This window comes from Neofelis nebulosa, chromosome 1, assembly GCF_028018385.1.
Source record: "Neofelis nebulosa isolate mNeoNeb1 chromosome 1, mNeoNeb1.pri, whole genome shotgun sequence".
In the NCBI taxonomy this organism is placed as follows: domain Eukaryota; kingdom Metazoa; phylum Chordata; class Mammalia; order Carnivora; family Felidae; genus Neofelis; species Neofelis nebulosa.
This window is the reverse complement of record NC_080782.1, coordinates 238,768,555-238,796,211: the sequence shown is the minus strand read 5'-3', so window position 1 is coordinate 238,796,211 and position 27,657 is coordinate 238,768,555. Positions and strand designations below refer to the sequence as shown.

Here is a 27,657-nt window from a genome sequence, read left to right as displayed (position 1 = left end):
AGATAGAGGCTGAACCAAGAAGGCCTGATATATTCTGGGTAATGATTTTTAGGTGAAGCCTCTCTACCTAATGAAGATTTGAGGCAATACATATCAAACCATGCCCTGAAAAGCATTTGTACTTTATTTGCATTTTTCTTAAGAAATGTCTTTTCAAAAAATTTATTTTTTGAGAGAGAGAGAGAGAGAGAGAGAGAGAGAACGAGCATGGGAGAGGCAGAGAGAGAGGGGGAGACAGAATCCCAAGCCAACACTGTGTGATCAGCATGGACCCCAACTCAGCGCTTGATCTCAAGACTGTGGGATCATGACCTGAGCTGAAATCGAGAGTCAGATGCTTACCCGACTGAGCCCCCCGGGCGCCCCTCTTAAGAAATCGTCTTCACAGAGTAAGTCCACATGACCTCACCCCTCTCTCTGCCAACCTGCGTTAGTGTGTGACGCTAACATGAGTGATGTCCGTGTGTCAGGGCTGATGGTCAGAAGTGAATTATTTCCTTATTGACTGTGCACTTCTGATATTGGTCTCTTGAAGTACTCGTTAAGGCCTTTACTGCTGGCTTATCTTTGCCCTCCGGATCCCCTGCTTTGGGTCTGTCTGGGGTATGGTATGGTCTTATTTCTTGCGCTCGATCCTTGGTTGCTTGGCAGTCTCTTTGCAAGTGTCGTGTGTGTTTCACTCTGTGGTTGGTACTTTTGTCAACTCACTGTAGAGCAGTTCAGCCATCGCCGTGGTTATTCAGATGAAACCAGAAACTATGCACGTTTCTGTAAAGGGGAAAACGCAAGCTGCAGCCAGGGTACATTAGATCCAGGGACCACGGGCGCTGAGATGGGGTTAGGAGTAGGAGAGGCTCCTTTGGGGCAATGCCTCTGAAAGATGTAGGTGGGGGTGGGATGGGGTGGGATTGAGCGAGGAAAGCCTTCTTGTAGCAATGCATCTGCTGCCTGTGATGGAAAAGAGAGAAGGCAGCAGAGCTGGGCTGGAAGAGCCTTGGGCTGTGACGCTGACCCATTGGAAACCTCCAGAACTGGGCTTGGCAAGTTACAGCCTGCGGGCCTGTCACCATCTTCATTAACAATGGCTTGGACTTAACTGCAGAATTTTAGGAGATACTCTGGTCTTAGTAACATTGCATTTACTGAACTTGTGGAGTGGCTGTTTCCCCCCTCCCCCATTTTATAAGTCCGTTTTATCTCCTTGCATGGAGGTCCATTTCAGAGGGCGTCCCTAAATTCTGTAGAGGGTAGTCCGTTGATTAGTGCTGTCTTCCTCCAACCCCCACATCGTCAGCTATAGGTGTGTAGAACTGAGATTGTCAGCAGAGTAAAAGGAAGGTCTGGAAAGGATACAGGACTCTCTGGTTGTGACCACCCTTGCTGCTAGTGCATTGACAAAGGATTTGAAGAGTAGAGAGTGCTACAGAAACTTAGTTATGGTCCAGGATTGTATGTCAGACGTCACTGAGAACTTGGGACAATTCTGGCAGGCTTTTGTAACATTCAGTCCATTTAAGTAGTGTCTTCAGTGGACTGAACTCTTGTCTAAGAGTGGTAGGCAATGCTTCTATCATTTGGGCCTCTCAGTTCCCTCATCTTCAAAGACTTATTGGTCATAAGGATATCCTACTACCTAGACAGGGTATTTCATTGTATTCGCTTTACAGTTTCATGGTCCACTGTGAAAGTCCTTTCATTCAAGGGGAAACTAATTGCTTAAGTGATCAGAAATCCATAGGTAAAGGAAGATCATCAGAAAATGACCGGCCTCTGGTCTTTCCCCTCCCTGTCATCCAGTCAACTGCCAGGCTTTGTTCATTAATTCCTTTGATCTGCTTCTGAAATTAGCCGCTGTCCTTCTGGTGCCCAAGGCTCTCTTAAAACTAGGGACCCTTCCCTGTGTGAACACCTTCCCTGATCTGTAGCTCCATTACACCATGTCTGACTCTACGTCTGTGTAATTACGTACATGTTTTCACTTCTAGGTCATCTAGCTTCTTACACCTTGTCTGTCAAAATGGTCCTTCCATTCCCTACTCTTTGCTCTGGCTTTCAGAGGCAGTGTTGTGTAGGGAAGCGAAAGTTAGGAGCTTTTGTCGTTCTTGTGTATCTGGGTGCAGAGGGGAGTAGAATACAGTCCTAAGAGGGCATCCTAGAAAGCTGCGTGAATCAAGTGGCTCACAGCGCATGTTTGCCCATGGCTTTGTCTTACTCTGGATGTCCTTCTCCATATTTACCCTTTGGAGCTCTTTACGTAGAGCTCAGTTGCTGGCTTTGTAGTGAGAGACCTCTGAAATCTCTCCACTACGACCCCCTTACTACTACAGCTGGGAATACTAGTTTCTCTTAGGCACTGCACACCCATAGCATTCAAGGTCTCTTTTCCTGCTCCCACAGATGCTGAGGAAGAGTAAGATCAATAAGGCATCGTCTATACTTTTCCAATTAGAGACCTTTCCAACCAGAAAGACACACAGAGTAACTATGACCTGGAAAATGCACAGACGGGACAGTTGGGTATGGTTGTTGGAGGTTGTGTAAGACTGAGAAAAACATTCCCTGGAAGAATTCCCTGCCTGGCCATGTCCGAAGGTCCTGTAAGTAGAGGGGGGACCTCCAACCCAACCTGGGGATGTGTGGTGAGCGAAGACTTCTCAGAAGAGAGTTGTTGGGAGGCACACACGCTAAGGGGAATAAATACAGGTGGAAGAAGACCTTTCACATCCTGTGCCGTAGTACTCTGCACAGATTGGTTTCCTCACCACATTGCAAGTTCTCTGAAGGCAGGGAGAGAGTTTTTGATTTTGACGTTGTGCACATCGAATGTTCTGAACTTCGGACGAATGAATGACTTCCATCTGCCTCCATCGTTTTGCTTGGCTGCTTGACTTACTGATTTCTTGTGTATGTTCCTGCCTTCAGGGCACTTGACTCTCTAGGGACTTTGTTTTCCTGGGTTAAGCACCCAGTCCCGTAATCACCACCACCACCACCACCATGTTGCCTGTGAGCCTGGCATTTGGGGGGAGTTGTGTTTTTAATGTATAGACTCTGGGGCTATACTTTCAGTTAAAGAAAAAGAAATCAACCCAAACCTAATACTAATAAGGATACAAGACCATCAACAAATATTTGTCTATTTTTGGAAACTCCTTGAAGCCCCACCCTCAAATTATTTATAACGTAGGTCATATAAGTGACTCATAACGAGTAAAATTCAACTTACAGATACAAAGCTAGTTGGCGAATCACCCCGTTTTCTTTATCTCCAAAATGAACATGCTTGTCATGAGTGGTTTGAGAATTCTATGGGTTAACCCATACAGAGTGCGTAGACCAGGTTCAACGAAACATTGTGCTTCTTACCGTCACCGTGCATGACCTGTCAGTGACACGGCAAAGACAGCTAATTGAGTTGGCGACACGAGTCGGCGGAGGACGCCGGGATTTCACGGATCCCGTCCGCGTCTCTTTGGCCTCGCTCCTCCTTTATAAAGATTTTCCCATATTTGGAACTTTCTCACTTCTGTGTCTGAGAAGAAACGGGATACACAGAATGGCACGTCAACAAGAAAATCAGGGGAAGCCATCCCAACTGGGAAAGAATGTGTTGTATCCGTGGAGTCGGGAGTGAAATTGGCCTCCTGGTGGACCCTTTCAAATCTGACTGCCCGTAATGTTGAAGGCTACATTAAGATTGTTGATAGAAGTAAAGATCGTTAGCGTCACATGACCCGCGGTGAGAAGCACACAGGGTGGGCGGATTTACATGTGAAACAGCACGATAGTTGCCTTTCTCTTGAATGTGCCTTTCTCTTGTACTTGAGATGTGACTTCTATGCACTCAGTGCCTCTGCCTCCCTGGGGAAGGTTTAGAAGATCCACCACGAGAAATATCAAGGTGTCTTCCCCTTATGCTTTTCAAAAATAGCAGGGACGGACAAGCCAGCCTCTTGTTAATGAGATTTTGCGGATTAATTGTCCTCTCCGTTAAAGGGTTTACAACAGACCTGGGAGGGCTTGGCTGTCAGCATTTTCTACGTTGAAGAAGAGTTGGGTTTGCAAAGGGTTGTTTGGAATCCAGAAAGAATGAGGTCAGGGACGTACACTGAAAAGCTTGCCTGTCCTTTTGATCTTTAGGAGGTGGAAGGGGGGGTGGTGGTGATGGTGGGGGGGGGGGGTTGGGAAGGGAAGAAATCCATCTGAAAAGAAACATCTTAATTTTTCTCTCTCTGGGGAAAGTTTCCCCAGTCAAAGAGGGGAGATGTGTGACATATAACTGAGAGGTAAGAAAAAGTTTCCCTTTCCTGAATCGCCCACCGGTACTTTTCATGTGGTCTGGGAGCAGGTTTAGAAGCTGCTGGGCCCTTCCGGGGCTGCAGAGAGATGACTGATGATGCGGGACAGGCGGGCTGGTTCTGAGACGACACTCCGTGAATCCGAACACCTTTGGCCAAGGTGTTTTGTGTCTTCCGAATGCTTAGGACAGGCAACGTACAACTTCAAAGAAAACTGCACCTCTCCTAGGATTAACTGTTCAAAGCCTGCCTTCATGCATATAGTGAAACAGTAGTGAGCTTTTTAAGGTTGGTGCCCTTAATTTGCACCCGGTTTCCTGGCCCCAGGAGTGATGAGTGTCCATCCCCTAGCAACAGGGAGTTGCAACAGAAGTCCCTGGGCTTGTAATTTTAAGCCTCGGCCAATCCGGCCCGTCATATAGAAAAATCTTCTGAATTGACTGTTGCGAAACCTAGCCTTTCTTTTTGGTCGTTTTCGCTTTTGTATATTAAAGAGATTTCCTTAAAAGCACATCTGCCTTCACTTACATTAACGTTCATCATTTGTGAATTACTAAATGATCTAAGGTGTGAAATGCGTTTCGAGGAACCAGAAGCCTGCTTTGCAATGTTGTCCTAGGTGGAAACAAAGCCTCAAATTACTGTGGCTCCATTTTCACCCCCCGGGTGCCGGAGCCAAGTAGGTTGTATATAACGTATCGCTGGCACGTGTCTTTGCTCGCACGCCATTATTCCTGGAACACTCTGCTTTTTCCACACAGCCAAACCATACTATCCTACTCATTTTTGTAAGCCTGGTTCCGATGCTTCCTCAACAAAGTCACCCTGGTCTTTGGCCTTGGCAAGACTGGCAGTCATCTTTGTTTTCTGGTCTCCTGTATCTCGGTCCCCTGTATCTGTCCCCCGTATCTCGGTCTCCGTTTCTGTTGCTTCTGCTGAAGCGTGAGCCTGGGCCTTCAACTGTGCACTCCTATGCCTGGCAAAATGCCTTAGGTCTAGGAAGGGCCCAATTCCCGCTTGGATAAATTCAACATTCAACAGTATTTTAAATCCTCAAGAGGCCGGGGCCAGTGTCTTCCCTTCTCTGTCCCTGACAAAGAGAAAAGAGAAGCCAATAAGTATTGGCAGTAAAAAGTGTCCCTTTCTCTTTGTGTTTCTTTTAAATTCCTGGACAGAAACGGATCACAGATGCTATACTCGGAGAGCTGTGGTTTGTGCAAAGTGGGGTCTAGAAAAGGCCTCCAAAACGTGCCCGCCGTGGCTAGGACCATCGCATTTCGCGTTTGTACCGCATTTTCATTATGTGTGTTTGATTAGGAGCAGTAATGGCTCGAGGGCTTCCCCGGCTGCTGGACTGCTTTGTGTCATTGTGTTCTGAAGGATTATGAAACATCTTTGTAAATATGGAGTGTAAAGGCCAGAGTTGAACTTGAAACCTTTGGGGCAGGGGAGGGGTGTGTGTGTGCACGCACCCACACATACGCACGCACACACACGTGCCTCTGGTTACAAAGCTCTCTGATGATAGTATTGTTTTCCTGGAAACTTCTCTGGAGGCAAAGAGAACCATCTTTTACATACTTTGTAAGTGCATACAAAATTAGGAGAAAAGACCCAATCCACTTAATTCCAGTAACAAAAGGCTGAAGATCCTGTTTGCTATTTATATGTCCTGTTTTGTTGCCGTGGAAGATATTTAATGTTTCCTTGAGGTGGGAGTTGTGATGTAATCAGGTTGGTAAGTGGAAAGAACTTCGTGTGTATGAAGGGTCAGCAGACTGTGTCCGGTGGGCCAAATCTGACCTGTGAGTGAGGAACGGTTTTTACATTTTTAAGAGTTTTGTGTTGGGCGCCTGGGTGGCGCAGTCGGTTAAGCGTCCGACTTCAGCCAGGTCACGATCTCGCGGTCCGTGAGTTCGAGCCCCGCGTCAGGCTCTGGGCTGATGGCTCGGAGCCTGGAGCCTGTTTCCGATTCTGTGTCTCCCTCTCTCTCTGCCCCTCCCCCGTTCATGCTCTGTCTCTCTCTGTCCCAAAAATAAATAAAAAACGTTGAAAAAAAAAATTTAAAAAAAAAGAGTTTTGTGTTTAAAAAAGAGAGGCGTATGTAGCCCAAAGTCTATAATGTTTACTGTCTGACCCTTCACAGAAAGTTTGCCAACGTTTGATTTCTACCATCGATTTCTGTTTTGCGGTTGAAGAGACCAAAGCTAGCTGGTGTCCCGACTTGCTGAGGCCCGTAAAGGCAGCCTGTTCTAATGGAAGGAGCATTGGATTCAAGTTTCTGCAGATCTGGCTTCTCTCATCCTATCTTGCGTTTGACCTGATATACTTCTGTGATTGTTCGTAGCGTCTCCCTTTTGGTTCTGTCATTCTAGCGTTCACCAAGTAATGTCTGCAGTTCGGTTGTGATACCAAGTACCCACAGTGAGCTCAGACTTCGCAGGTTCAGGGCACAAGTTTTCTAGAAGACTGCCCTCGCTTCAGACAGGAGCTGCAAGCTCAGGGATGCCTAGACCACTTGTACTTCTGACCAAATGGCTACAAACTCAAGGATTTCCATTACCCCTTCAGTTTCAATATATGCTAGAATAACTGAGAACTCAGAAAAGCACTATATTTAGGATTACAGTTTTTATCATAAAGGGTGCAAATCAGGACCAGCCAAATGGAGAGAGACACTAGGGTGAGGTCTGGGAGGGTCCCACATATGAAGCTCCTTAGGACATGTCGTCGGAGCTTTGGTGTCCGTAGTGTTTATTGGGCTTTCGTTACATAGGCATAATTAATTGGACCATTGGCCACATGATTGAATTCAGTCTCCGGTTCCCCTTCTTGCCTGGAGTTGGGAGGTCAGACCCCAACCTTCTAATCACATGGTTGGTTTTTCTGGTCAACCCCCATTCTAAAATGGCCTAGGGGCCCACCAGGGTCACCTCATTAGCATAAAATTGGGTTATGGTCCTGGGGCCCCACCGTGAATAGCAAAGACACTCCTGCCCCTGGGGTAGTTCCAAGGGGTTAGAAGCTCCCCCAGGAAGCCCAGACAGAGACCAGCCAAACTCTTTATTCCACAACAATGTCCAGGGTCTGACTTCCCACAGAACTAGTAACAGAGATGCTAGAAAGAGGCTTGCCCCTTTAATGGGTTTCTGACTTAGGAAGACTAGAGTATTTCTTTCCCAAGAATTTCTACTGTGAGGTAGTGAAACTTCTTTGCGAGGGAAGTGGACTAGATAAGTCACCGGCATCTTCTGGAGTTCTGAGTTAGAGGAAAATAACTGCAGTTCAGAGTGAAGGATTTTATTTCTATGTTGCTTAAGGCAATAAAATGCTTAGTAAAAATTTGCCTTCTATTAACTCCCCTTTCATGTTGAACTCTTTGAGGTTCTTAACTCCCTGGACCTATGTAGTTCACACTAAAATGTATATTAGATAATCAACAGTCATAAAATAATGTATGATTAATTAGATAAGGAACAGATTTCAGAAACCTGTTAAGGTTTTTCCTCCTCTTTCCAGAACGATCTCCATGGAATTAATTTATGTAATGGGGAGACATGAGGCATTGTCCTCACTTCTATCTGCTCACCTGCCAGTGGGAGGTCCAGCGTTGTCCCTGCTTCCTAGCTGGTGACTTCACATCCTTGTTGCCACAGATATGTCGTGTGAGTTAAATGAGACATTTGGGCCATTCAGCAACACGAAAATACTATAAGGACACGAAGGAAGTGAGTGGGAAGAGATTAACAGGCAAGCTGGAGCCACGGGGTGGCTGGGGTCAGTGGGAGAGTCGTAGGGATCCGTGACATGTGTAGCAGAACTAGGCTGCTTTCCTCTGCCCCGTCCCTATTCTTCACCCGTCCTCTGTGCCTATCCTCTTAAAATTCTTTCTCCTATCCTGGCAGAAACTCTGAAGGAAGGAGGGGCTTCTTTATTTAGCCAATCACCTTCCAGCTATTTCTGGGCTTTATCCAAACCAACCAACCCAAGTGTTGCCACAAAAACATTCCTCTGTCAAATGCGACTTCTCTGGGTGTGGGTTGTGGCATCTAATGGCACTTGTGCCAGGGGCATCTAAAGCCTTGCCCCCGCCCCAGGGTGATCTATACGTAAATAGGTATTTCTCCCTCCTCTTTAACCTTACTTGCATATCCGTCTTAAAGGAAACAAATAGGTTCCCTGTGCTTCCTCACGGTACTGATTAGCACTTCTGGTTATTCAGGAGTGGGTCAAGGAACCCAGAGACCCCAGTATAGCTAAGATCTGGGAAGGAAATTACCCAGAATCCAGAAAGCTGTTGGGACAGTTTCTGTTGCTCTCCCTGAAATGGTTTCGTCTTTATTTCAAAACAAACCCTCTATTTCGCTGCCTACTCCATGGGTAGAAGATGGCCATCCAGAGACCCAGAGTGTGTATGTTAATAGAGCAGCCACATGCAGAAACCTGTCAAAGTTTCCAGAAGACTCCTCTAATGGTCAAACTTGGGTGAAGTCACTATCCCTGGTGCGAAAAGCTGTGATGCGAGGGGATGCCTGGGTGGCTCAGTTGGTTAAGCGTCCGACTCATGGTTTCAGCCCAGGTCATGACCTCACAGTTCATGAGTTCGAGCCCCATGTCATTGGGGCTGATGGCACAGAGCCTGCTTGGGAATTTTCTCTCTCCCTCTCTCTCTGCCCCTTCCCAGCTTGTTCTCTCTCCCCCTCTCTCAATAAACAAACAGACAAACAAACAAACGTTAAAAAAAAAAAAAGCTGTGATGCATGCATCGACCCTTTCATAGACCTCTCCGGGGCTCCCTGGCCTGCATATGGGAAGGGAAAGGTTCAGTGACCACACAAGGGAGTCTGTGGTTCAGCAGCTGGGTAGGCATCCTCAAAAGGGACCTGCTACATTAGCCCTTTATCTATATGTACAGACTGGCTACTGTGTGCTAGGCATTATTCAGGATGACAGGGCTAGAACCACGAGCAAGACAAAGTCCCTGTCCTCATGCCCTTGGCCGTCAGCTGTCTTGTCGGCGTTTCTTGTTGTGTAGTAGGCAAGCTTAGTGCTTGTCCATTTTCCCACTCTCGTTTCTCCTTATTCTTTTTACTTTGGTTTCTTTCTCAACAGATATTTATTGAACTCCCACTGTCTGCTGACACTGTGCTTGTTTATATGGGGGAGTTGTAAGCATATACTCTAATTTTGCACGGTGGTATTTTCAAAATGCATTAACTCAGGATTCATCTTGGGAGTCTGAATTTGAAACCTTAGTCATGCTGTGCTTCGCTATATATGGTGTAGTGTTTTCTTTAGGCAATATATTTTCGACAGATGTGTGGTATTTGGAAGAGATTAATGTTTTTCTCCAAAGCAGGACTTGGTTAGGATGAGGCCACTGAGGTAGAAGAAAGTTATTGGCGTCCCGGGGAAGGTGGGGCGGGGGGGGCACTATAATGATTGCTCTCCAGAATAAAATTCCAGGCCGGCCCTGACGTAGCGTAGAAAGGTGAACTGGCCTCATGCATGGTAGGTGCTTGGGAGACATTATTTCATGTAATTCTGTCTCTAATTGTGTAATTTGTTTGCACCCCAATATTTGTTATCCAACACTTAACTTCTTGTTTGGGGAAAATGGTTTCCATTCTCACTTCTATCACTAGTGTTTTTTTCGTGCCAATCTTCTCTTCTTCAAATTCGAATTACCCAATGTTCTTTTTTCTTTTTTTTCCTGGCCCACACATTCAATCCCAAAAAAGTCTTACAGGGTTTCCTTTTGAGATCGTTCTCCTGACTGTGCGGTTTTTTTTTTTTTTTTTTTTGCCCATTCTCCATTGAAGTTTTGCTTTTTAACCTCTTGCTTCTAGACTGCAGAATTAATTTCCTACCTGATCTCCTTATCTACAGATCCTCTCCTCTTTCTGCTTTTACTTGTACCTTGCTGCCAGCTGCACTTCTCCCCTGCTTAGAAACCGGCTGTGGCTTCAGATGACCTTCAGGATGAAGTTTAAATTTCTTTGCCTGGCATTTAACTCCTCCCCAGTCCTCCCCGCCCCCCCCCCCCCCCCCCCCCCAGCTTCCTTTCTGTTTCCCACTTTGGACCCCTCAGTGCTCGTTTTTGTTTGTTTGGTTTCATTGGCTTATACATCTGGTCTACTTGGGCCTTTGCCTAACTTCTTTCTAGTTCCTGCCCCCAACTGTCCTTGTCCTCTTTCCTAACAGAAACCTTACCCACACTTTAATGCTTGTATATCTGTCCTCCAACTCTTTTTTTCACCAGCTCCCCTCACACCCAAAGAGGCTGCTGACCCCTGACCCTCCTTAGCACCTTCAAGCCCACTCTTAGTCACTTGTCCCGAACCGTAGTGTACTGGTAACCATAGTTCTACCTTAGTACCTTAAACTGGTTAACATTTTGACAGTGGGCGCTAGGCCTTTGTTTGTTTGTTCCCAGCAGCATCCAACAAGTGATTCTCAACTGTGGCTGCCCACTGGTATCCCTGAAGGCACTCGAGAACAGAGTAAAAGACGTTGGAATCTGTGGGGGTGGGGCCCAGGGCCTATATAATTGTGGGAGCTCCCTTGGTGATGATCATGTGCACCAGGGTCAAGAGCCACTGAGTGAATACAGTCTAAGCAATGGACTGTTCTGCCCCATACAAGCATATGGCGTTTGAGCCCTCTGTGCGAATCATTGCATCTCTGCCTGGAGAATTCAAAGCCACCCTTTAGAAGACTTGAGTGAAAATGACTTATTCGACTAGCAAACGTGAGTGCCCGTTATGTGCCAGGTACTGTTCTAGGTGCAGAGATCACTGTACTGAACAAAACATGTCCCTGTTGTCCTGGAGCTTCTGCTCTTGGCCGTGGGAAGACGGGCCATAAAGAAATATCAGGTAATGATGATCGAGGCTGGAGGTGACTAGAGCAGGGTAAATGGGCAGAGAAAAAAAAGCGGTATTTTTATGAAGGGAATGGTTTTGAAACTAGCCTATCTGCCTTAATTCAGCAAGTGCTTTAAAACCCAGCGTTCTCTGACTGAAGTGTGGGAGCCCCGGCCGGGCTCTCAGGCCAGTCAGTCTTGAAGTGGGAACTTTTGCTCTCTGCTGCCCCTTGTCAATAAGCAGAGGGCAGAGTAGTCCCCCGTGAGGCCAGACGAACCCTGGAGAGTGGAGGCTGGAGGCAGGGAGCGAGCATCTGAGGAGATGGGGGTCCCCAAATGGGGAGCAGCTAAAGCGCTGTGACCGGGGACCCAGCTGTGGATACTCCTCAGGATAATACGCCCGCTCTCAACCGGTTTTGTGTTTCGGTTGTTCCCCTCATGTGATCACGATGAATAGGATTATAATCACTTTCCACAGATGTCAACACTTTCTCGTTCAAGATTTTTCTCTGTCAATGAATGTTCGTTGCAGCTGTGAAGTAGGTGTTTGCTGCAATGAGATGTCAGTTTCTTAAAGAGTATACACCGTTCATTTCTTTGATAGGTGGAAAGCATGGCAGTTGGTGCGAAGATGCAGGTTTGGAAAAGGAGAGGAGGCCTCCTCTGCAGGGCACTTATTTTTCTGTGATCCTTTACTTCAGGCATCCCTCCCTGAGGGTCGGTTCTTGAGGTGGGTTGCCCCTGGTGATAAGGGATACACTTGGCCGTTGGCGACGGGGGTGTGTTCCGGTGTAGCCGGTCCAGTAATGGGCGTGTCATTGTTCTCCATGCTGACACCTGCATACGTGGAGGTTATGGCGTGGGGGCGGGGGGGGGGGTCGGTTGGCCCACAGAGGGGCTTGACTGTAGGACTGAAGTCAGCTCTTAAGGGGATACACTTGCGTGTGCCTTAACCACACAAACCGAACGGGCGCCATGAAACGCAAGATCACGCAGCCCTCCGTGAACCGGGATGGGTAAAGCTACCTCCCTCAGGTTGCCAGGCACACCTAGGGGGAAGGGCAGCCGGTGCGTTCAGGATCACGGGCGGAGCCGAGCCCATCACCCCCGAGGGTTGGGAATTTCCTTTGTAGGGCACGGAGGTGTGCTTTCGCCGTCCCTTTCCGCGGCGACCAATGCAGAGCACAGCCCCTTTGCTGGCATCTTTGTCCTAAAGTCAATCAGAGCAGCCGAGAAAACCGAGTTCCGGACAGCGCTCCCTGGGCCCGCAGGGGGAGCTCACCGGTGGGGAGGGGGGAGGCCCTGGCCCTGGCCCCGCTGTCCCCGAGGCCCCTCCCCGCCCCTGCAACGGGCAGCGGTGCCCCTGGCAGCCAGGCCTCCGGCTGCAGCGGGGCGGGAGGGGGCGGGGCGGAGTCGGCCGCGGGAGAGGCTCCCTCCTCGGCGCCCGGGGGCCCGGGGAGGGGGCGGGGCGCGGGAGGGGGCGGGGCGCGGGGGGGGCGGGGCGGAGCCGGGAGCAGCTGCGGCGGCAGGTCTCCAGGGGGAGCCAAGGTACATAGGCGGGCCCGGCAGCGCCCAGAGAGAGAGCATCCTTCCCAGCCGGTCCCCGCCCGCCGGCCCGCCGCCCGTGCTCGCCGCCTCTTGCCTGGCGTGACTTCTTTGTGTTTTGTTTTCTGCCCGCACCCCGTCTCTGCAGGACCTGTTCGTCCTTCTTCGGGCTACAAGAAGGCGGAGGATGAGATGTCCCGGGCCACGTCTGTTGGAGACCAGCTGGATGCGCCAGCCCGCACCATTTACCTCAACCAGCCCCATCTCAACAAATTCCGTGACAACCAGATCAGGTAGGGGGGAGGCGGCCGAGAGACACAAGGACAGTTGGTTCACGGCTGGGATGGGGTTCATCTTGCTCTTGGCGGCTTTTGCACACACCTAGCCAGCGGTCCCCACCCTCCGCCCCCATCTCTTCCTCCAGCCCCTTCCACTCCCCTCCCCCGTCCCCCGGGAGCCTGACAGTCTCTACCTGCTTCCAATGGGGTCATGTGAATACAGCCTTTACCTTTCTGTTCCTGGGCTCTGTTCTGTGCTCAGGCCCTCTGTGAGCCCCGAGGAAGTTTCTATTGTGGCCCTGACAAAAATGAGGTCTCTTATCTTTTCATCCCTGGGTTCCCTTCCAAGAATTCCTCCTAGTCCTGTTTCGAGCTACATGAGAGCTCTCCTTACCGATTTGCAGACCATAATGTAGGGAAGTGCTTTCTAAAGGACTCCCACAGGACACAAGGACTCGCACTCAGCCCTAAGTGGTCCCCAACATTGGTTACGAGGTACTTATATGCTGGGAAACTTTGTGCGGAGTTAGCTTTCATCCATCTTTCTGCTAACATTTAAGTGTCTGCTTTTTGCTGGCTACCGTCTCGGATGCTTTAGCTGGACTTAGTTAAGGAATCATCAGAACCTCTTAAAGAACGTTACCTTCAGACTAAGAAACTGAGATGTTAAATAATGTCCCTGTGCTCCTATGGCGTCTAACTAGCACCCACCTTCTCAATGAAAGCTGAAGTTCTTTCAGCTGTGCGAAGCTAGATCTTTAGGCACGGGTGTTAGCAGGTGTTTTACGTTTCATTAAACTTTCAGACGTAGACAACTTTATACGAGTGACTTCGGAGGATGTGGTTCTGTGAATGGCTCAGAACACCACGCACAGGTATAGAGAAGTTAACTGATCAGGTTACACGTAGATTATTGACAAGCTTGAATTGCAACCCAGTGTTTCTCGAAAGCTCTGGTGAAACTTCGCTGCGTGCTTAAATACTCGACAGCAGCACTAGCCCTTACGCAGGCTGCTTAGCCGGACATCCCTATTGAAAAAGGTTTGGCCGTTGGGCATGACTGTAGCTTGATAGAGTTTGCGGTAGAATAATGGCGCATGTTATATGGAGGTGACCCCTCCATTGATTAAGGGACTGTTAGGTTGTTTGGGGCTAGATTATTAGTGTTAACTTATTAGTGTTAGGCTTTATTTTGGGTTTACAAGACAGATGAACATAGGGGAAGGGAAGGAAAAATAAGATAAAAAGACGGAGGCAGGGGCACCTGGGTGGCCCAGTCGGTTGAGCGTCCGACTTTGGCTCAGGTCATGATCTCGTGGTTTGTGAGCTCGAGCCTCCCGTCGGGCTCTGTGCTGACAGCTCGGAGCCTGGAGCCTGCTTCGGATTCTGTGTCTCCCTCTCTCTCTGCCCCTCCCCTGCTCGCACTCTGTCCCTCTCAAAAATAAGTAGACCTTAAAAGAAAATTAAAAAAAGAGGAGGCAAACCATAAGAGACTCTTAAATACAGAGGACACGTTGAGGGTTGCTGGGGGGGTGTGTTGGGTGGGGGGCGGGGATGGGCTAAATGGGTGATGGGCATTAAGGAGGGCACTTACTGGGGTGAGCACTGGGTGCTCAGTGGTGAATCACTAAATACTACTCCTGAAATCATTATGACACTATATGTTAACTAACTCGGATTTAAATAAAAATTTTAAAAAATTGGAACAAAAAATGACCATTGGGACATACTCTTCACTTAAAAACGTAGCCTAGAGGAATAGCTGAGGTCCCGATAAGAATGAGCGGGCTCGGTTTAAAACGCAGAGCGTCCACCACAGTGAGTTTCTGCTTCCCAAACTCACACGCTCTCATCAAAAAGACGACAAGCGTTGGGTGTTGGTAAGGACGTGGCGAAATTGGAGCCCTCCCTACATTGATGATGGGCATGAACGGTGGTACAGCTGCTTTGGAAAGCAGTTTGGCAATTCCTCAAAAGGTTAATGCAAAATTACCATGTGACCCACCAGTCCTCCTAGGTATGTCTCCCCAAGGGCAGTGAAAAACTGTGCACACAAAAACATGTGCACAAACTGTAGCAGCGTGATCCTAACCGCTCCAAAGTGCAACCCAAATGTCGGTCAACGGGTGAATGAATAAACAAGGTGTGGTCTATCCGTATAAGGGAATACTATTGGCCGGGGAAAGGAATGAACTACATTACCTGCTACGATATGGGGTGAGACTTAAATATGATGTCAAATGAAAGCAGCCTGTCCCAGAAGTCCTCATTCCACTTACAGGAGATGTCTAGAGGGGCAAATCTATTGAGACCTGGATTAGTGATCCCTAGGACGAGGGAAGAGGTTGAGAAACGGGAGTGACTGCTAATGTACGTGGGGTTTCGTTTGGGGGTGATTACACAACTCTGAGAATATACTTGAAACCGTTTGGAATCCTGCATTGCCAATATAGTTGCATTTCTTCGTACCTTCTATATGTTTCCATTCAATTACTTTTAAAAAGATGGAAAGATTACTTAAATATGTTCTATTTTTTTTTTTCTTTGCTTGATTTCGAGGCTCAAGAGATCTATATTTCACTATGCTACACACTTTAAGCAGTGAATGTGTTAGGCCCAAAAATACATACTATATAAGGATGTCGAATTGAAGAATGTTGTTCTTAAACCTTAGGATGTTTTCAAGTAGTATTTTTGCTTAGTTTTTCTTGATTTCTTGGGCTCTAGTATCCACTTAAGCATGCTTAAAGTTGGGAAACTAAGGGTCTTGATATTTGTTTAAACTTCCTATTCTATGGAAGAGGATTTAGAAAAATTTTTTTTTACATTTATTTATTTTTGAGAGACAGCACTAGTGGGGGAGGGGCAGAGAGAGGAGGAGACCCAGAATCCGGAGCAGGCTCCAGGCGTCGAGCTGTCCGCACAGAGCCTGACGCGGGGCTCAAACTCACAAGCCGTGAGATCATGACCTGAGCGGAAGTCGGACGCTTAACCGACTGAGCCACCCAAGTGCCCCTGGAAGATGAAGATTTTTAAGAGCTTTGGTAACGTGGATTCACTACTTGTTCCGTAATCAAGATGCAAAGCTATCTTTTGAGGCTGATCTTACCAGATTTTTCAAGTGGCTACCCGTTGTACAGTTTCATTTGTACTTTTGGGGGTAGAAGGAGGAGTAAGTATGGGAATATACGCTGGGGTTGGTTAGGAATAAAATAGGTACCAACTCTTCTATTTAAAGTCTTGTATAAGAATATCATTGCATTAGTTGAAATAAATCCCATCGGATATTAAAAATCATACAGTTTGAGTTCATGGCTTCTATTGGGAATGCAGATTTCAGAAAACACTGAATAGGGTCTAAGAGATTAAAATGTGGCCCTTGCTGTTCTGTAAAATGGCTTTTGAGTATTTGTTTAGCCTCAAGTCTATATTTAGGGGAATTAGTAATGGTAATGTGACTTCTAGTTCATTGAGGGACTGGCTATAAAACTTCTTGCCATTAAAGCTTAAGGATTTTACAAAATGTTGAGCCACATTATTTTAGCACGTTAATGTTGCTGGAGTCGTCTTATAAAAATCCTTAATTCTTTAAATAAGGCTTTTTATCTTGGCTATGAAAGTTTGCTAAAAGTCGATAAAACTGTTCAAAGGAATATCTTCATAAAAGGGGGTTGAAAAAGGATTTTTTTTCCTAATCTTTCTTGAGAAAGGGTCTTAACTTTTTTGGGGGGTACGGAGGCAGGGGCATGGAGTATTCATTACTGATTACTTGCTTCCAAATCAGTGTTTGTAAAAGAGCCCAGGTAGGACAGGTGAGACTCATGCTAGCCCATGAGTCCAGGGTACTGATTTTTGTGGCTGTTACATAGACCTCAGGAGGCTGGTGTTCCCACTGACCTTCTCCACCGCACGCCCTTTATGACTCAGAGTGGAGAACTGATCATGGAGTGAACTGATCACGGCAGTGGCTCTGTGACTGTGTTTATGGCCACCTGGCATTTTGATTTCAGAAAAGAGATCCGAGTTTGCTAAAGAGGGATGTGGCTGTTGGGCATTGGGAAAGGTTGGTGAGGGGCTGCATGGTACAATTCAGGACAGACCTTGAAAGTCTAGAGTTAATGTTTCAACTAGTATATCCAAGAAGGAGACTGGGCCTGCTGAACACACAGTTAAGGTCACTGCTGGAGTTGACGGTGGCCCTGGCACCCCTGGGGGATATGCCAGACATGGTAACTCCAAATTCCAAGCAGTTCCTTGAAGTTCTGGGAGGATCTGCACCATATCGGTAGATGGCTCTCTAAACCTTATTATTCTCCATACTGAAAATACTGCCAGTGATTGATTTGAAGCTATGGTAGCTTGAAGTTTCCATTTTTGAAGCCAGTGAATTTGGATTCTTACAATTATGAGGAAATAGGACATGGTCTTTTTCTCCTAAGCACTGCTTTTCCTAGGGCCTTAGTTATGAAAACAGTACTGCTTCACCTTCTAGAAATGAGTAGTAGTTAATGGAATATTGCAAGGTTCACACATACATACATATGTAGGATTGTGTATATATATCCACCTAACAAGATCCCTTTTTTTTCTGGTGTACAATCTCCTTTTAAATATTTTAATTTTTTTTTTATTTTAGAGAGAATGTGAGCAGGGGTGGGGGGGGGGGGGAGAGAGAGAGACAATGAATCCCAAGCAGGCTTCACGCTCAGCGTGTAGCCCCACTTAGGGCTTGATCCCACAACACCTGGGATCATGACTTGAGCTGAAATCGAGAGTCAGATGCTTAACCGACTGAGCCACCCAGGCACCCGCCTCATTTTAAATATTTTAATAGCTTTATTGGGATATATTTTACATCCCATATAATTTGTCTACCTAAAGTATATAATTCAGTGGCTTTTAGTATATTTAGAGTTGTACCACCATCACCACATCCATTATGGTTTCCTCCCCCTGGACCTGAACAACCACTCATTTCCCCTCTCTGTAGATTTTCCTCTTCTGGACATTTCGTATGAATGATATCATCGCCTCTTAGGTGTTTTAACTGAAATATTAAATGCTTCTAGAAAGTTTGCTACTTAGAACAACCTGGTGGTGAAGCTTTAATTTTGTAAATGTAAACTCTCAAAAATGTTGAAAGTTAAACATTTTTTTCCAGAAAATACCCTGAAATTTGCTGATCGTTGGGATCTCTTTGCTGAGCAAATGGATGCAATCAAGTTCAGGTGTATGCCGTCTTTTCGTGGGATTATCAGCACGCCATTTGTACTAGGTTCAAGGCTACGAGGGAGTTTGAGATGAGGTCTTCAAAGCAAGTTAGGAATGTTTACAGATATTGTGTTTTGAATGAGTCATTTCAGGTGGGAGTTCCAGCTGACAAAAATCTTCATTAAAGCAATAATTTAGCTCGGTCAAGCTATCGCATTTCTTCTTGGTTTGTCTTAAAGGAAAACTGCTTAATATTGCTTTTGCCAAGAGAAGTTTAAACTAGAATTTTGCCTTGCTAGAAAAAGGGACACACTTACGCTGCTTAAAACGTAACAGAAACAGGGGCACCTGGGTGGCTCAGTCGGTTGAGCATCCGACTTCGGCTCAGGTCATGATCCCGCGGCTTGTGAGTTCGAGCCCCGAGTTGGGCTCTGTGCTGACAGCTCGGAGCCTGGAACCTGATTCGGATTCTGTGTCTCCTTCTCTCTCTGCCCCTCCCCCACTTGTGCTCTGTCTCCCTCTGTCTATTGAAAATAAATGTAAAAAAAAAAAAAAAAAAAAAAAACCAACGTAACAAACAATATGACGTTCCTGGTAAGAATCATAACTGCCTTTTACTCATGTAAAGAAGATTGTTTGAAAAACCAAAGTTGACACATCTGATTTGGGAGCGTTTTTGTCAAGTTTGGCCAAGGTAAAATGTATAAAAATCCTCATCGAGAAGATATGTGGTAAAAGCACGTGTGTTACCTACCTTGAAACGGCTTCAAGATGTTCTATGTATGCTGCTGTTATTGAGCTATTTGTATATTTTTACTTTGTATATATTGAAGATGTGCAACATGATTTGACGTACATATTACATAGTGAAGTGATTAGTCAAGTTAATATCCCCTCCTCACTCAATCGTTTCTTTTTGGCTTAGAGGTGGATATACTTGGTTAATCTCCAAACCACGCACTGTAGTTTCTGCACGTGAATGTCACAGCGTGTTGAGAGTCCCTAATTTGTACATACCAGCAGCCACGAATGCCGTAGAAGTTTCTTGTGATTAGGACGTTATCAGGTTTTCCACCCTTGGACGAGGCTTTTAAGGCATGGCGAAGACTGGGGGACTCTTAGCGCTGTCTTTCAGGTAGCTATTGAGCGCATCAGCTTTCTTGAAATGTATTTTTAGAAACAAAAGCATGTCAGCCTCGGGCTAGTTTTGTGATGTTTTGTTGTTTCTAAGCTAACCGCAAATGTCTAGGAGAACAGGCTCACGGTGATCTATCAAGTGGACCCTTGTATGGGTGGATGAGGAGTGTATCTTGACTTCCATCAAAGTCCCATCTGTGCCATTGTCATTGATGAAAATGGGTAAAGGCATTTAGTCTGAGAGTTTCAGTCAGTAACTTACTTACCTTCTTCCCTATTTCCCAATTTTATTAAACCTTCCTGTCTTTGAGCTGGGGTTTCTGATTCTAGCTGATAAAAAGAATTGAGCGTCAGGATTTGTGAAAAACAAGTTAAAATTGAACCAGAATTAGAGGAGACTGAGGACCTAGGACGACTAAATGTGGTATGAGTTCTGAATCAGATCTTGGAACAGAAAAAGTGCATTGGTGGGAAAACCGAACTTTGAATAAACGATGTAGCCAGACTAGTACTGTGCCAATGTTCTTCTCATATTTACTTTAGTAATTTCTTTGAGCTAGTTGTCATCCAATATTATTAGTTTTGATCCTTGTGCACTGGTCGTATCAACATCGTGGGGAAATTGGGTGAAGGGTATATGGTAACTCTTTGTGCTAATTTTGCAACCCTTCTGTAAAGACAAACTTCTCTCAAAGTATTGGAAAAAACCATGGGGCGCCTGGGTGGCTTGGTCGGTTAAGCATCCGACTTCAGCTCAGGTCACGATCTCACGGTTTGTGAGTTCGAGCCCCGCGTCGGGCTCTGTGCTGACAGCTCAGAGCCTGGAGCCTGTTTCGGATTCTGTGTCTCCCTCTCTCTCTGCCCCTCCCCTGTTCATTCTCTGTCTCTCTCTGTCTCAAAAATAAATAAATGTTTAAAAAAAAAATATTGGAAAAAACTAGCGGAAGTGTCTGGGAGAGTAGGAACTGAAAACTATACCCCTGTCTTTGTGTTGGTGCTTTGGGAAATATTGAGCTCCTTTATTGGAGACAGACATGGTTTTGGATGGATGATGGTCAGAAGAGAGAGACCGGACCCATCTCTTGGCCTGTTTGTTGTGCTAATCGGATGGGAGAACATTCACTCCCTGGGTGTCAAACAACATTTCCTTAGACGGCAACACGGAGAGTCTGGTGGCATAACAGCTGACCCACTTGTACAGAACTTGAAAAGTCGGTAGCAAAGTGAACGCAGAAAACTCTGTGGTCAGAGTTGAGTCACGTGAGATTTTGTGTAGTTCTCTAGAAAGTAGCCTCTAAGTGTTTATTCCACTTACGGCTGAGTCACTCAATGGACAGCATAAAGCTTACTCAGAAATGCTAATCAGCATCCCTTTGAAGAGGGACAATGCTTACAGAGAACAAAAGGAGAGGTCTGACCATTGTTGGGGTCAGACATGCAGTGATGTTTTACAAAGAAATTTCCTGAAATCCATGACGTTGAGTTTGATCATTTAAATGCTGATCTACCCTTTTCTCTTAAAGCTGGCTCTTCAAAACTTGAATCGCCGGTTTTTAGCTACCCTTACGGTTTTCTATTACACACGGTTAGGAAAGGATTTGGGGTTAGGTTGGGATGTTGTTGGTCAGTCTGAGGATTATTGTATATGTCTTCCGTATTTGTTACATAAACGGTCACTCGGAAGGCTACTCTCAAAGAGCGTTGGCCGGTTTCAGTTTCAGGACAGCCTGCGACCAGATAATCCACTTGAGACCGGGCTTTGTGCTCTCATAGAAGTCTCAGATTTAGGCCCGTGGTCTCCCGTTTTGATCGCATGTCCCATTGGTAAAACACTACCATGAACGTTTGATATGTATATTTAAGTATCTGTGTATATGTTACTGTCATTAGTTATTATCTCAAGACGCAACATGTATTTACCAAGGTTCTCGGTTAAGAATTATGGGTGTAAATCCATGGTAATAATGATTATTTTGAATATTTTTGGGTGACTTAATCCAATTTGATTAAATCCTCCTAATGTTGAACTTAGTAAGATGGATTGAAGGGCTTTTATAAGGAAGAGAAGTGTGAATTCAGTTTTTTTCCTTGTCGCTTGCTTACTTTCTTTAAAATTTTTTTTTTAATGTTTATTTACTTTTGAGAGAGAGAAAGACCGCACAAGCAGGGGAGGGGCAGAGAGAGAGGGAGACACAGCATCCAAAGCAGTTTCCAGGCTCTGAGGTGTCTACACAGAACCTGACACGGGGCTCGAACTCACAAACAAGGAGATCATGACCTGAGCTGAAGTCAGATGCTCCACCAAGTGACCCACCCAGGTGCCCCGCTTACTTTCTTGCTTTCAATCTGTGGTTTGTTTCATTACGGGATTCTTAAGCCACGTATTCTTCTTGGGAGGTTTAGTTGAATTGGAATTGGATACATTACTCCATGAATGCCCCTAACTGGACACAGAAACTGAAATATGTAGTGATAAGCAGAGTGAACAGATGGGAAGGGGTGCCACTGTCACTCCCTCGTCAGTCCTCTCAGGCCGCCATGAATATACATAGCCGAGGTGGCTTAGCGTTCTCTCCCCTAAGTGTTATTTTTCCTGCATAGTAAGAGGCTGGAAGTCCAAGACCATTAATGACAGCATGGTCAGGTTCTGGTGCGGACCCTCTTCCTGACTTGCAGACAGTGCTGCCTTGTTTTGTCCTCACGTGGTGAAGCAAGAGACCCAACTCTCTGGTGTCCCTTCTTATAAGGGTACCAAGCTGTACGAACCCCACTCTCATGACCTCATCTCGGCTTTATCACCTCACAGAGACCCCTGTCTCCGAGTATCCTCATACTGGGGGTTAGGGCTTCAACATACCAATTTTCACGGGACCCAGTTTAGTCCATTGCACCCCCTACCCTCTATCTCCCCCTTAGGGATCTTTCCCTCAAACCTCGTTACATAGGACCAGGTGGGGACACCGGTGCCAATCCACTCAACAAACGGTATTAAATCAAATGGTTGGGAGTGCATCTACATAGAAGCTGGTGACCTCTTCCCACCTTCTGCTTTGGAGCCACCAGCTTTGGGCTGTCTTCTCTTCTTTGGAGAAACCTATCTGGTCTGACCCATTCCGGTTTTGACTTCAGACCTCAGCAACCCTGAGACCGATCACATCAATGGGACTTAGCGCCATTTCTAACCCTGCATTTGATCTATACTAGCAATGCACTTCGGTCCCCTTTTATGAAGTGTGGTGAATTGGGGCCGGGTGGTTGGCCGCACTTCAGAGCGAGGCAGGCAGCCGAATGGGGGAAAGATCAGTGAGCTGGGTTGGAAGAGGAGTTAGAGCTCCGCCCGAAAGATCAGGTGTGGTTCGCGTGGGGAGTCATCCTTGGCATGGGGAACGGCACAGGTGAAGGTGCAGAGGAGCAGGAAAGCTGAGCGTGTGTCTTTCCAGCAAGGATGTGGAAGAAATCGGGGATGATGGATGATCTGTGCGCTGGGTGTAACCAGGAGAAGCTTTCAAAGACGCAAGTAACAGCATTATGTTGTTGGAGAACCTTCCAGCACACTCTGATGTTTAGAGTGGAGTTTAGCTGTTGTAATTTCCTGAGGTGAGGTGTGGGGCTACAGGATCATGGAAGCACAAGTCACCAGGGGTGATCAGAGGGGAGGTTGCGAGTGGGTGGAGGAATAGATAAGCATGGTCCTTAGTTCGGGTCCAATTTTGGGGACAGAGAAGGTAGTGACGCTATTTCTTCTATTCCCGAGGATTCTTTTAAAACTCTATTGAATGCTGGGTTAGAGCAAGGTCCTTGACCTCAAAATAGCACAAACTTCCTTCTACCTCAGTACTACCCTACCCCCCAGGGGCTCAGAGGTGTAGGGGTGCCTCTGTTGGCTGAGTCGTGAAGGCGTGGAGCTCTTTGTCCCCCTCTTCCAGCAGCTCTACTAGGAAGTCGCTCCAGCTGTTGTCAGCTCTTCCTCTACCTTGAGATACGTTCCGTTCCAAGATATTTGGCTCAGTAAGTGGGAACTAGAATAATGTACCTTGTATGTCGGTAGGAATTTGATGGCAGTACGTATGTAACCCAAGGTATGGTATTTGGTATAGTCTCCAAAGAGTGGCTGAAAGTCCAGGCTGGTTATTATTCCCGTTCTCTTCTGCCAGGTGTATTGCTTACTATCCAATTATTTGAGGCCTAGAACATTCAGTTGATGAGCTATGGGTGGGGGGTGAGGAAAGGAAAGTGTATTTGAGTACTACCCTGGGCAAAGGACGGAGAGTACCTGGACAGTAACTATGCAGGTTAAAGAATAGCAAGGTAGGGGCACCTGGGTGGCTCAGTCAGTTGAGCATCCACCTTCAGCTCCAGTCTTAATCTCACACTTTGGCTCAGGTCATGATCTCGTGTTCTGTGAGTTCGAGCCCCGCATCAGGCTCCCTGCTGTCCGTGCAGAGCCCGCTTAGGATCCTCTGTCCCCTTTGCTCTCGGCTCCTCTCCCACTCACGCTCTCTCCCTCTCAAAAATAAACATAAAAAAAAAAAAAAAAAAGCAAGGTAGATTTTGCATGTTAGGGGCTTTAGTATATTTTTCCTATATTTTTCTGCAACTTCTACAGGCAAGCGTGCTGTCCCGAGAGTGTAAGACCGGGCTGAGAGGTGTTCAAGTGTGCGTGTGTGTATCATCGAGGCTTCAAGAAATTGGTGCCTGCGTTTGGCTGTGTTGAGAGAACAGGGTCCCGTGTAAGTTCACGTTAAAGTCACTGTGACCTCCTCCTGCAACCAAATACCAGTGAAGGTTCTTGACTACGGGACGGTGAAAACCTTAAACCTGGTCCAAATGGAGAAGTAGAAATGTTCTGAGTTACGAATGTAGAATCCGGAGCTCTCTCTCCTTCCCTCTTTTGTCCCTCCTTCCTTCCTTTTTCCCTTCCTTGTTCTGGACAGTCGGCTTTTCAGCCATTTGGACTCTGCTTTGACCATCCCTAAGGAATACTGTGCATGATGTTTAATCTGAATACTTAATTGTAGATTGAATTCTATAAAGGAGTGTTCTTATCCTATCAAAAATACGACTCCTTTGTTTCTATTCCAGTAAAAGGTGTGGAGGTCTTGAAAGCATTACTGTCTAGCATATGAAATGTGTTACAAAACCCTGACGATTTAAAAATAGAGCTCTTTATTTTCAGACCATAAGGTTATTTGCTGAGTAGTATCATAATTACTTCCCCAGTATTCCATCTTTGTTAAAACTGCCTCATATTAATTTTTAATGTTCCCTTTACAAATTAGAGTTCCTCAATCATCCCAGTGTTGACGTATCAGTAAATTGAATTATTTTATAGAATGACTGTGCCAAGGGCAGACGGAAACATCCACTTCTCTCAGTCTTACTGTTTTGCCTGCTACCTCTTTCTGGTTTTATTGCCACTTGTATTTTTAGAAAGTTTGTTCACTTACATAGGCTTAGACATTACAAGAGAAATAATTTTATTATTTTAAAAATCCTATTTTTTGAACATTTGTCCAGTTTTGAGAGACAGAGCATGAGCAGGGGAGGGGCAGAGAGAGAGGGGGACACAGAATCTGAAGCAGGATCCAGGCTCTGAGCCATCAGCACAGAGCCCGACGCGGGGCTCGAACCCACCAACCATATGAGCCGAAGTCAGGTGCTCAACCGACTGAGTCACCCAGGTGCCTCGAGAAATAATTTTAAATACAGGAGGGAATGAGTGTGCATACCATACCGTAGGTATTCTCTGTATGGAGGTCTTGATGTGGGTTAACCATCTTTGTAGGCCAAGCAGTGTAGATATTACCAAGTTGTGGAACTCCAAAGGAAAAAAATAACCTGATGGGAGATCCCTACTCATGCCTTTACCAGTTTTCTTCCACCACTTTGTGTAACTGTATTCACGTGTGTGTGCACCCTGAAATTCTTAATGCTTGTAATTCATTTGTCCTACACATGAACATGTATCTCCGTTGGGAACTCATTAACTCTTCTGGTAAACCAGTCTAGTCCATGTTTAGCTGACGGGGGAGTCCTTCCTTTACGTTGAGACTTCTCGTGATTCCCCCCTATGAAAAGCAGAACTTGGCCCATAAGCAGCCATAAGTAGTTGTGGTCACTATAACAAAATATTCTAATATCACATCTGAATTAATATTAATGAACTGTCATGCATTTAATGGTGCCCTTAATGTTTAATAATCATAGACGTCTGTGGAGATACGGTTTTTGCTACGGTATGAGTTTTGAGAAAATGTTGACACGGCGAGGGGTGGTCAGTCAGTAACCAACAATACTTTCATATATTTCTCTTGCAGTTTGTCAGGATCACGCTATTTCTAGTTTTGGGGTCCATTTGGTAGTATCTTTGGATGGTACATGGGCACACCACACTGTTGAGAAAAAAAAAATAATTTATCATATGTCCTACACTTACTTGGACAAGCTATTTAAAAAAAATTTTTTTTAATGTTTATTTATTTTTTTTGACAGAGACAGAGCATGAGCGGGGAAGGGGCAGAGAGAGGGAGACACAGAACCCGAAGCAGGCTCCAGGCTCCGAGCTGTCCGCACAGAGCCTGACGCGGGGCTTGAACCCACAGACCGCGAGATCATGACCCGAGCCGAAGTTGGACGCTCAACTGACTGAGCCACCCAGGCGCCCCAGGACAAGTTATTTTTAATACAATGGTGGCATTTGCTAGAGAGTAAAATAAGTGTCTTCTAGAAAGAAACTCATGATATTTAAGAATTTTGGAATAGTAGAATAGCTTTATAAGAAACTTAGCAGACTTTGATTTTAAATCCTAATACTTATATAAGTAGTTTGAAAATACCAACTTAACATCCTTCCCAATCAAATGTTTTCTCACATAGCTGTTGAAGATAAATTGATGGTTTTTGAACTACTGTGCTAAGGGACCTGATGAATTTTGGTATTTTGAGATACGACCATTAGAAAAAATATAACTGGGGTGCCTGGCTGGCTCATTTGGTGGACCGTGCAAGTCTTGATCTCAGGGTTGTGAGTTTGAGCCCCGTGCTGGGGGTAGAGATAACTTGAAAATAAAATCTTTAAAGAAAAGATAGAATTATGTCTAGCTTTTAAAAGAGACTCCTATGCTGTTTACTTTCTGGAAACTCACTGAATATTTAAAAAATTAGAACAGCATAAAAACGGGGGCGCCTGGGTGGCTTAGTCGGTTGGGCGTCCGACTTCGGCTCAGGTCATGATCTCGCGGTTTGTGGGTTCCAGCCCCGTGTCGGGCTCTGTGCTGGGGCTCGGAGCCTGCAGCCTGCTTTGGATCCTGTGTCTCCCTCTCTCTCTGCCCCTCCCCTGCTCGCAGTCTATCTCTCTGTCTCTCTCAAAAATAAATAAACATTAAAAAAAATTTAAGAAAGAACAGCATAAAAATGGGTCCACATACATCCATGGAATAATGTTGACCAGATAAGAGAGCTGAGGTTGAGTTCGGCAGAAGTGCTGTAGCTATTTAGTAACTTCCAAGATGCAGTCTCTGCTGGGCAAGACTAAAAAGTGAACGGTCTCTGGAATCTCTTTGCCAAGGTTTATGGACCTAAAAACGATCCAGTGCATTTTTGTGGAAGCCTCGTAGAATGCCATCTGTGCTTATGTATATTTTGCCCTCCGTTTGTCATTCTCGTCCTGTTTGCATGCTACCTGCCGTGCTGTGCTTCTCTCCTGTGGCATGCATAGAAAGGTAACTTGATTGGTGAGCCCACAGTCTATGGATCATTTTTTTCCTCTAGACTTTACATTGTAAAAGAAAAATCTAGGTTTATTTGGTCTGGGGCAAGGCTGATTTCTGTTTGAAACTAACACTCCAGGGGGAATTTTTTGAAGGGGGTCCTCATTTACAGTCCTCCCTATCCTCCAGTGCATATTCCATAGGATTATTGTGAAGGCTAATTAAATGAGTTAATATATATAAAGCACTTTAAACGGTGCCTGGCTGAGTGCTTTACAGATTTTGGTGTTCCTGTTGTTTGCATTTTAGATTATGTATTTGGCAAAAATTCTCCTACCAAACTTGTTACATAGCGCCTGAGATGAAAACAACCAGGTTTTGAATTGCATTTAAAAGGATTAAAAGATAATGTGCAAACTGAATAGGAGGAGTGTATCTTAAGGGAACAAACACAGACATTCTCTTTGTGCAGCAACCTGATTAAGATCAACTTTAGCGTTTGCCTGAGGTTCTCACGGATAACTTTAAATTATTAAGTGTTTACTGGAAAAATGGTAATGGAAAAAATGAGCAGTTGTAAGCTATGTTTTTTAATTTTAAATTTTGAATTGCCA

General features: G+C 45.8%; 1 protein-coding gene across 9 annotated transcripts in view; it reads left to right on the top strand.

The window, feature by feature from the left end:
- ATP8A2 (ATPase phospholipid transporting 8A2) overlaps positions 1-27,657 on the top strand; it is a 614,836-nt gene that overhangs the window by 87,589 nt on the left and 499,590 nt on the right. For 6 of the 9 annotated variants that reach the window (XM_058689525.1, XM_058689573.1, XM_058689555.1 and 3 more), the window contains exon 2: positions 12,857-13,001. In XM_058689525.1, the coding sequence (XP_058545508.1) occupies positions 12,857-13,001 (145 nt within the window). Of the gene's footprint in view, positions 1-7,843; positions 7,964-12,079; positions 12,232-12,681; positions 12,712-12,856; positions 13,002-27,657 lie in introns of those variants that run through there. The other 3 variants (XM_058689583.1, XM_058689564.1, XM_058689590.1) reach the window with 3 other exon arrangements.